Raw genomic sequence first — 10,270 nt, 5'->3', positions numbered from 1 at the left:
GAATGAAAAGCGCTGTTACGTATACGCCGCGTTGGACGAGTGATAACAGGCCAGGACGAGCCGACAGCCGACGGCCGAAAGAGCGAGCCGAAGTGGCGGTTCGGTTTAAGCCAACCAAAGGACGCAGGATGCTGGCCATTGGTTGTTGTTGCTGCTCGCTGGCGGTATCCTTGTTGGGTTCGGGGGCTTGCAGTCTGCGTGCAACCGCAACCACAACAACAGACCGCAAAACACGCGACAAAAATGTTAACAGAGTCCGCCCGGAAAATCGCCCCCCTGCCCCAAAATCGCCCGACGCTGTTCGAGTTGCAAGCCCATGGCGCTGTCGAACCTTTTGGCTCGAGGCGGGCGCGGGGTGAACCCTTTTAATAATAATAATCGAATTAAGCCGAAATGAAAACAAAATCAAAACACATTTTTCGCTGCCCGCCACACATGAAGTTGCCGGCTTGCTCTGCATATTGCTAGGCGAGGGCAAACATTTAATTAGACAAGTTAATTAAATTTATTTGCATTTGATTTAAAGTCCTTGTGCGTTGTTTGGACGAAAAATTGCAATTAATTTGAGATATTCAATTTGCAAGCTTTGCTTATTCGCTTTTCGCTGATGCAGCACCATCTAATTGAGGGTGATAATTGCGTTTTATGGCTGAATGGGTAAGCAACGCAGGGCCATTGGTAGAACGCTTATTAAAAAGGATATATTTCCGAGTCAAAAATGTAGAGATCTAAGGTTCGAGATATATTTGTTTTCCTATTTTTTAATTTTATCCTAAATTAATTTTTTGTTCAACCTCTAAGATACTTTTTTTTAATTTGTTTGAAAGTTAACTTTATGTTATCTTTTTCACTATTTCTTTATATTTCGAACTCTGAGTTACATTTTTTATTAATTTAAAGTTGACTTTTGATTATCATTCCATTACTTAAATTTCTTTAGAGAAATGAGCACTCTAAGAAGTGAAACTTTTCAACTTAAAGTTTATTTAAAATTGTTCTTTGGCACAATAATATGTCGATGTGCACTCAATGTTTAGACGGACACACATATGAGTGAGATGTGAGTGATGAACTCTCCCTGTTGGCCATACCGAACCAGCTTAATGAACTCTTTCAAATCACAGACATCGCTCAATGCCAAAAACATTAAAACGGACAAGGCTAGACGGTAGACAAGATGACTGCCCTCTGACCCTCTCTATGGGATTCCCCTGCACACACCCAACCAGAGACGTGCACCGTCCTTTCGCAAGTTCATTGGGCGGCGGGGGGTTTTCCCAGAGGTGCTGGGTTCGGAGTGGGCGTGGCCGACTGTTGCGCCAGCATGTGACCAAAACAGGAAGAGGCGATGGGTGGGGTGGGCTAGATGAGGAGGGGGCGGAAAGGCCACAAAGGTCGTTGCAACACATTCGCTTCGTCGGGTCAAAAGTCAAGCGTTGGACGGGGGATCCCCTTGGATGCCAGCCATTACAACACTTTGTTGGCTGCTTTGTAAAGTTTTTCTCACCATGGAAAAAGTTTTTTTTTCCTTTCCCCAGTCTTTTTTTATTTTTCACGCCTTGTCCGAAAGTTTTCCGTTTTTTTCTCCACTTGTTTTTCTATTTTTCCCGCCGCTGCCTTAACAATGAAATTTTTGACTGCTGATTGTTTGCTGTTCAATGTTATTCTTCCAGTTCAATGCGAGTTAAAGTAGACAGAGCCACACAAAATACAACAAAAAAATATAAAGAATCGGGCGGAAATGTTGGACCTGCTTCTGTGGTACTTAGCCAAAGTCTGCAGCAAATTGAAAATGGAAAGTTTGGTGCCTGTTTCCCTGTGTAGATATATTCACAATTCTTTTTGCAGTTTGTCTGCGACTTTGCCTAAGTATGCCTTGCAGTCTAGTCTCTGTGCTAAGGACTGCCCAAATGAGGTAAAATAGTTTGGGGAATACTATCGAGAAAGTTTTTCCCTGGCCCGTCTGGGGAGATTTATACTTGGGATATTAAAGTTTACGAAAGAAAACAGTGCATGCAAAGGAATCCGTTCGAGTAATAAAACAAGATTAAAGATGAGAATCGAAAGTTTAATGGACGGTGATTTGTAGACCCTTTTTTTGTGGGGCCAGGCAACAAACGTAATAACATCACGTATTGTGAGGGTTGAACAAACCGCAGGCTGACGTCGCATTTCCATTTTCCCAGTCAAGGCGAAAATGGAATGGAATCAAAACTGACTCCCCTTTAGCATGCATTCATTTTTCCAGCAATTTTCACACTCAAGCTGGCATGCACTTTGCTGCATTTCGCCCTCCATTGCGATGCATTCCCATCCCCCACGTTTTATCTGACAGCTGCACTTACGCAATGTTACGCATAAGTGCCCTTTAGCACCTAGCAAGCAGAACATTTTTTATTTCACTTTTTCCGGCACTCGATGAGGGCTTATTATGCGGGAAAACATTTGTGTTTTCCATCCAAACGGAGCACGGATGCGTTTGAGGATGTTCGGTATCTTTCATAAAATTTCTAGGCCAAAAATTAGCTAGAAAGGACTGTTATTAAATTTAATAGAGCTGAAAAATTCTTGTCATATTTTTGGCCAACAAATAGGTAAAGCTTGAATATAAAAGCGTATTTCTAACATAATTTGAAGTCAAGCGAGCTTAGAAGGGATTTAAACCAAAACGGCAGCGTTATAAAAAACTGGGCCACATTTTAATCCGTCATCGCTACCAAATAAAAATTAGAATTTCCATCGCTTGTCAATAGAATGATGCTTGCCTTCGTGCTCCCAAAAAAAAACGTCTGCACTTTATTAGCAATCATGACTAAGCGCAACTGATGAAACTTTTGCTGGCTGACAAATTGACTTGCTACATGGCCTAAAAGCGAGCTGCCACGCTGTGCGGCTAATAACTCAATAAAGGAAGTCATGCCCCAAACCATCCGTTGCCACCTTCTGCGGATTTCCTTTGTGGCAAGCCAAGTTTAAGCCGATTTCCGCTTGTTTGTCACACAATTACAATTTGTCAGTAGGGCTTAGTCCGCCAGGATTTCGTTTGTCCCTCGCCTGATTGGCTGAAATAGGTATATATATTTCACAGTATAATTAGGGATAATCGCGGAAGAGGAGGCAAATGCAAATAAGATAAAAGTGACTTGAAATATTTAATATAAAAATATATTTATCCTTACGAGGATAGAAACGAAGAAAGAGGAACTTAAAAATAACCAACAACTTTTTAAGAGTGACATTAGCTGAGAAGAAGACTACTTAAGTTCTGAAAGATAAAAAATGTTTTTAAGACGTGTATTAAAAACTGCAAAACTTTTATTTCGCGAAGAGTTTCAAAGTGGCTTGTAGAACATCGATAACCAGTACAAATTGCCTTTGTACCGCCAGGCAGTAACGCCTACAGGCCTAATGACCGCACGTAGAACATCTTGTCCTGCGGTCACCATAAATAACACAAAAGCGCATTTGTCATACGAACTCACTCCACCTCGAATCCCGATACCCGAATACCCGGATTCCCGATTCCCGGCTCCCACTCCCCAGCCATTCACCTTTTGGCAAACTGCAGTCCTTGGCCTTTGTCCTGGACGTGTTGGGCTGTAAATCAGCTCATTAGTTAGTTAGTTGGCAGCACCTCGAGCTCAGCTAAGACCAGACTATGAGTAACACGTAGCTGTTGCTGCAGTGAAAAAAATACATGTTAATAACTACAATTTCACAAATCTCTAGAGTTAAAAAAATGACATTAATTCTATTTTTGTGATTTCTAAAAGTATGCAGTTTTTGTCTTTACTTCTGAGACTAAATATATAATGTTGCATACTTTTCGACACTAAACAATTTTCAGGCTATTTTTATTAGTTTCTATATGGTTTCCTTGATTGCCCTCACAGATTTTATTATATAAAAAATAATAAATAACATAATAAAATTAATCAATGGGATGCTACACAAATCACAAAGCTTAAAAAAGTGATTTATTTTTATTTTTGTGTTGTCTAAAAGTATGCAGTAATAGTCTTCCAATTCTGAGCCTAAAAATGTAGTGTTGCATAATTTTAAACACTTTAAAATTGCTCGACTATATTTACTAGTTTCTTTGATTGCTCTTATAAATTTAATTTTTTTATTATTCTACTTTTTGATCTACTTTTGGTTCTATAGGTATTATTATTTTTCAATAATTATACAACTCTACAATTTTTTTGAACTGCACTTGTTTGCTGCTTGTGCGGTCGCTCGTTAAGCTTCATTTAATCAAAACAAAAGTTGGTCCGTTGAAAAATTACCCCATACACAAGAGGTAAGCGGCAGGCTAAATCGCCTCTTTGAATGCTAATAAATCTCGTTCGGTGCGTGGCCGGGATGCCTATCAACGCTTAAACCCGACCTTTGGCAGCGGGAAATATAATTTAAGCTGCCAAATATCTGCGAAAGTTGTTGGCCGAAAGTTTTGCGAGCGGTCCGAGTCGAAAGAATCAGAGTCGAAGGGATTTTCTTTTTAGTTGATGATAGCCAGGAGTTAAGCCAATGAAGGATTGGATTGATATGGGAGAACGAGGGCCAAAGCGGCAAGTGTGTGTGGGAGTTAATGAAGCACGGCGAGTGGGGGATCAGAGGTCGAGGGAGAAATATGGCAAGTCAGCTGTCGATTAAGTTTAGTGCCTGATGATGATTGTTCCTGGGGGTTCGTGACCCCTTGTTGATTGCCCGAGTCCAGTTTCAAGTGTTCTGCCCCTGCTCGAAACTAATCTTTAAAGATCATTAGCTTGGTTCGCCTAAACTTTTCATAACAATAATAATTTTGCCAAATACCCCCGAGAAATAGTCCTTGGAAGCTCCCTGCAAAAGGGGCCAAAGGGTAAGGCGTGCCCACATTACTGTATATATATAAGAAGCCCGTGAGAGATGGCCAGCTATAATGACGTCAAAGTTGTCAGGGAGTTTTTCATATTGTTGCGTTTCAACATTAACCTTACCTTTTTGTGCCCGGCCTGCCCCTGCTCACTATGATAATGATAATGAGCATAATGGCGCCGGGTCGAGAGGTGAGAGCCTGGCTGATGACTCGGAGCTACTCCAAGTCCGCTAATCTTAATTACTTTTGTTTAATTACTTTGACGTCCTGCCCGCGACCATGACAAGCCAACTTCCTCCGTTCCGCTATTGTTTCCACTTTGAAACGCCCGGGGATATGCAGCGGCTTTACCTGCTTCCTTTAAAATAAATAATGTTTACTTATTATTTTTTGGCTGAAAAAAGAATGAAGGTAAAACAAAAAAAACCCTTAACAAGTGAAAACTTTACGCAGTTAACAAAAGAACCCACAGTGTACCTTTTGCCCTTCGCTTTCTATAAGACAAATAAGGGCAATATGCTTTTAGGCGTTTCTCTCAACCTGATTGTTCGTACCTGACCTAAGGCACTCGGTTAAAAAATTCCGCGAAAATACTTGCGCATTTTGTAAACTAATTTAGAGATTAAAATCTTGACCCATCCGGGAAACGCCAAAGGGCTTGTCCTCCTGCTTCGGCTCCACCGAATCCAAGCCAATTAGCATAATAATGTTGATTTTTATTGCTGTACCGAAAAGTTTTGTCATTGACTTTGGCCAATGTTTGTTGAAGGCGCCTCCCGCTGGCAAAACCCTGGTTAGGCCTGGGGTTGTTATAATTTAAAGTGTTTGACTTCGGCTGAAATTTGTCACGCTTAAATGTCAGAGTCGGAGAGGCCTTATAGTGCCCATGAAATTGTTTGATGGCATATTAAGTGCCTGTTTGTTTGTGGTCGTGCCACAAAGTGTGCACTAAAACTTGTTTTTTTTTGGGGTACAAATAATTTATGAGGCTAGTTAAAATCACACAAACTGAAACCAGAAAGATGTCAGAAAAGTGCCCAATAAAAATTCCTAAGAGGCCAACGAGCAAATACAAGCAGAACTGAAATGTGACTATTTTTATTGGGTACCTACTCCTTGTCAAATACTCTGTACTTAATGGAAAGACTATATTTATTCTTTTGACTTTAGAAAAATTATATAATATATTACCTCCAGAGCTTACAAATAAGTCTTGTTTACCAATACATTAAACAATATTCATTCTCAATTTCTTAAATTAAAACTTTTTGTATTTTTTTCATTCAAAGTTTTTAGGTATTTTTTTTGTTGTCCTGCAGGATGCCTTCCGAAAACTAGTTGGCCAAAACTGGTAGAGTATCTTACACCTACGCCACTTCAGAATGTGCTTTATAGGCCATGGCCCTCAAAAGTATGCAATAAATGTTAAGGCCAAGCTGAGCCGGGATGGCAGCCCAAAAGCTTATGACGTGTTTAAAAGCCAAGGTAGCTGGAAAATGCCAGCCTCAACAGGAACTGTAAAAATGTTTTAGTGAAAATCCAGATCAGAGGGAAAATGGCAAGCAGAAGAGCCAGCAGGTGGCTTTGGTTGGCTTTCATTGGACATATCTGTTCGCCAGACTGACACCCAATTGATATGTTTATCGGTTGGTGGATATCCAAGTAAGCTGTGCAAAAGATTTAGAAGTCGATAGGCATAAACGAAAATTTCCAAGCAACTAAATAAACTCTTTTTTTCCTTGTCTAAAACTACCAAGATGGTGAGCCTGACAACGATTGTGATTACTGGCCTGCTCCACATGCTACGCATTTCCTTTTTCGTGGCCCAGTGGAAGGGCAAGTGCTCGCCGGCTCCTTCAATTGGTGGTTACATCTTTCTGGTGGCCATCCTTCTGCTGTTCTGGGACTCTGACATGATTCCCAGGAAATTTAAGAAGTATTCACCAAGGATTTTCGCTTGCGGCGATCTCGTACTCACGATCTTCTTCACCGAACTACTTCTGCTGATTGGATGGTGTGGCTACGAGAGGATCACCCATCGGACTCTGTTAATTCTGTGCCACGGGAGGACGTGGTGCATTTATGGGCTTCTGACTTTTACCAGCATTTTGGGGGCCATTGCATCGCTGGGCATTGTGATTGAGGTGGTGTGTCCTGTCCAAATGAAGGTTTCGGTGGCTAAGGTCCTTTCCGGACTGTCCATTCCCCAGGGAGCCTGCTCCGTGTTCGACTACATCCAGGATGTGCGCACCTACGTGATGGGCTTCGTCTGGTTCTCCCAACTGACTCGGGAGGAACGTCTGCTCTCAGTTCGAGCCTTTGAGATGCAAGTGCTGCGCTCGAAGGCTTCGCAGATGGAAAGGCCGGACGAGCCTGCTGGCCAGCAGGAAAATCAAGTGGACGGAGGCGGGGGAAAACCGGAAGACGAGAATCAAAAGCCACCGGAACCGGAGATCGTCCAAGAGTTGTCGCCGTGAATTGTTTATTATTTATACAAATTTATGCCAACAGCTGTTGCTATCGCCGGCCTTATTGTTGTCGTCCTCTTGCTCTCTTCCTTTTTCCCGGGTGGGATTCCTTTCATTTCTCGATTTTCCGGAATTCGGTCCACCCATTGTTTGCTTTTCATTTTTTTGCTCCAACTGTTTTCGTTGCGGTGGCCATTTTAATTTTCGCCTTTTTTCCCTGCCTCGCCATCGACGTTGTTGCCATGTTAGCCGCAATTGATTTGCCGTAAATTGTATTTTTAATCTGTCCGACAAACGTTCGACATTCGATTTCGTTTCGAAAAATGTTGAAAGCGATTCTGTTTGTATTTCTTGCAGCTCTGCGGCATCGAGGGCGGATGGTCCCGGGGAATCGGGGAATAGGGTGTTAATGAGTGTGTCAAGGGTGTTATTTATGCGCTAGGTAATTGACAGCGAGCTGCAGTTCCGAAAACGCTTCTAAAATGTGGGAGTTCGAAAATATCACGGTATTTCCTTTCAGTTACTTTTTGAAGACCATTTCATAGGGGTCTTACAGCCTTAAATATCTTTCTCAGTTCTCCTTGAATTGAAATTGGAATTAAAACCATTTTCGAACTAACAACTTGTCCATTTTAGCTAATAGCATCACACACTTTTAACCTAGTATTCCCTTATTTCTACTAAAAACTCTTGAATTTATGAACAAAATACATTCCCGGAACTGCCCAGCTAACACAAATATTTACACCAATTTACTTGTAGATTTTTTGATGCAATCGATTAAATTGCAAATTCAGCGCTGGGCTGCTCATCAAAGAGCGGGCGAAATAAAAATAAAGTGCCAGAAAAACAAGAGTCGAACATTATTTTTGGCAATTGCTTTGGAAATACTAATATGATTGACTGTTGCTGGAATCGCATTAATGTCACTCACACGCCACATGCCACCCCCTCCGATCCGTTCGCAGCCCCGCCCATGCAGCTCCAGTGTTGAGTAATTGAATTTGTTCCTGTGTTGATTCGATGTTGATGGGTATGGAGCTCAATGGGCTTGGAATAGGAGAACAAGGGGGAAGTATATTAAATATTTCACATTTTACTTGTCTGGGGATCGGATCAGTGGAGAGACACGTTGTGCTGGCTGAGTGTTATTTGACTCGAGAATTCCACAATTTCGTTGTAAAAAGTGATAGATTGCACCTGAATGGTGTTGTTTCTATAGGTTTCCTTGGATAAACTACTTATAAGCATTCTACTGTTGAGAAAATAACTGTTATAAAATATAAAGGACATTAAACACTATTTTCTTTTCTGATATCTGTGTTATCTCTAATGTAATTAGGAACACTTTAATGCCGTTTTCTAGCCACCCCATCGGCAAACATATATTTACCCCTAGCCACTTGCAGCTGAAATCAGAGTTGTATATAGCTTAGCAGATTATCTTCACACACTCCCTGATAAGCCCGGCAAGGTCCCCCAGAATCCGCCCCCCAGTTGGCACTATCCGAACTTAAATGCCAACTGTCGTTAGTTGCTCACTGCTTCGGAATGGGGGATTGGGGATGGGATGCGTGTTTTGGGTTTTCGGGGGGCTCCGGCGGCTCTGTCAACGCATCGGATGAAGAAGAAATATGTGAGCTGCTGGCGGGGCAGCATACATATGTTAGCACATTTTTAAATGTATTTGTGTCAGGCTGGAGTCGTGACTGCAGTAAATTCCTGACTACCCAAAAATTCCCGGAAAACGGGGAATGGCAAACTTGATAGAAATGAGCATTTCAACATTTTCAACTTAAGCTGCGAACAACTAGAAAGAAAAGCCAAGAGGAAGGCATGAGACAAGGCAACTGGCAATGCATGTCTGCAATTTTTTAAGCAAACATTTTATTTGCTCAAATGCTACGAAAACACAAAAACATCGCTGTGGAAGATGGAGTGGGAATGGAACTTGAGACACACAACCCACATCAAAAGAGCAACTTCTGCATTTTTCCCCAGTTCTGTGCCTTTAGTTGTTGTTGACTTGCGCTCCTGTTGACATTTTGATACAAATCTTCAATAAAATAAAAGCAGCTCAAGTGGCCATAGCGCAAACAACAAGGCAAGTGGAGGGGTGAAACTAAGGAAAACAAGCCGGGCGGAGGAAGTTGGGGGGCGCAGACATACGTAAAATAACCCTAAGTACCTGCTGGTAAAAAATGGTGTAGCCATTGTCTGGGTAGAGGTCCGTTGATTGACACTAAGTTTAAAAGCAGTGAAATATTTTAGCAAGTACTTTAGCACCGAAGTTTTGAGCTTTGAACACAGGATAGTTTGGTTCTTCATACTATTTTTAAGCTGTGTTGTGTTACCTAATTTGGGAAATAAAAGAATTCATATTCGGGCTAGAAACTACAAACAATTTTATTGTAATTCAAATGCATTCCATTTATGAGTAATATTGAATGTTTTGATTTAAATATTGTAAATCATTATTGTAATCATTGTGTAAAATGCAATATATTCTAGATCATTGGAATTTTTGGTAATTTTTATTTGGTATTTATTATAACATTATGTTTATTGATAGTTTAAACGGGAGTACATTAATATTACTAAGCACAAAAATAGGAACGTTAGAATTTAATTTGACTTTTAGAATATATTAATATTAAACCCCTTTTAACGACGCCAAAACTTTACTCAATGTGTAGTAATTTTTCCTTTTCCACGAGTATATTTCTTTTGGTGTACCTTTTAAACGTAGATATCCAAAATATTTAACTAATATTATGAACAGTCAAAGCAATAAAAGATAGAATGGTTGCTTTATCTTAAACAAACTAAACTGTGATTTCTCATTGTCTAATTTACTAAGCTCTTTGCACATTAAATATAACAAAGCCCAACTTATACCCGCAGATTTTGGGCTCTGAGTGCCCATTTACAGTTCCGGGTGTAA

At 40.8% G+C, this 10,270-nt stretch overlaps 1 protein-coding gene across 1 annotated transcript; it reads left to right on the top strand.

Annotated features, from left to right (window-relative positions):
* The first annotated feature begins 6,537 nt into the window (after nucleotides 1-6,537).
* Nucleotides 6,538-7,390, top strand: LOC108032472 (uncharacterized). The gene has a single exon (XM_017106295.3). The coding sequence runs from the start codon at nucleotides 6,616-6,618 to the stop codon at nucleotides 7,333-7,335; it is 720 nt and encodes a 239-aa protein (XP_016961784.1). The 5' UTR covers nucleotides 6,538-6,615; the 3' UTR covers nucleotides 7,336-7,390.
* Nucleotides 7,391-10,270: the final 2,880 nt, after the last annotated feature.

The sequence above is a fragment of the Drosophila biarmipes genome, chromosome 2L (genome assembly GCF_025231255.1).
Source record: "Drosophila biarmipes strain raj3 chromosome 2L, RU_DBia_V1.1, whole genome shotgun sequence".
Taxonomy (NCBI): Eukaryota; Metazoa; Arthropoda; class Insecta; order Diptera; family Drosophilidae; genus Drosophila; species Drosophila biarmipes.
Note: the sequence above shows the minus strand (reverse complement) of the source record. Positions and strands in the feature narration are given on the sequence as shown.

Bases quoted from the DNA above. Each gene is read 5' to 3' on its own strand.
- LOC108032472 (XM_017106295.3), top strand. From the start codon at position 6,616: ATGGTGAGCCTGACAACGATTGTGATTACTGGCCTGCTCCACATGCTA.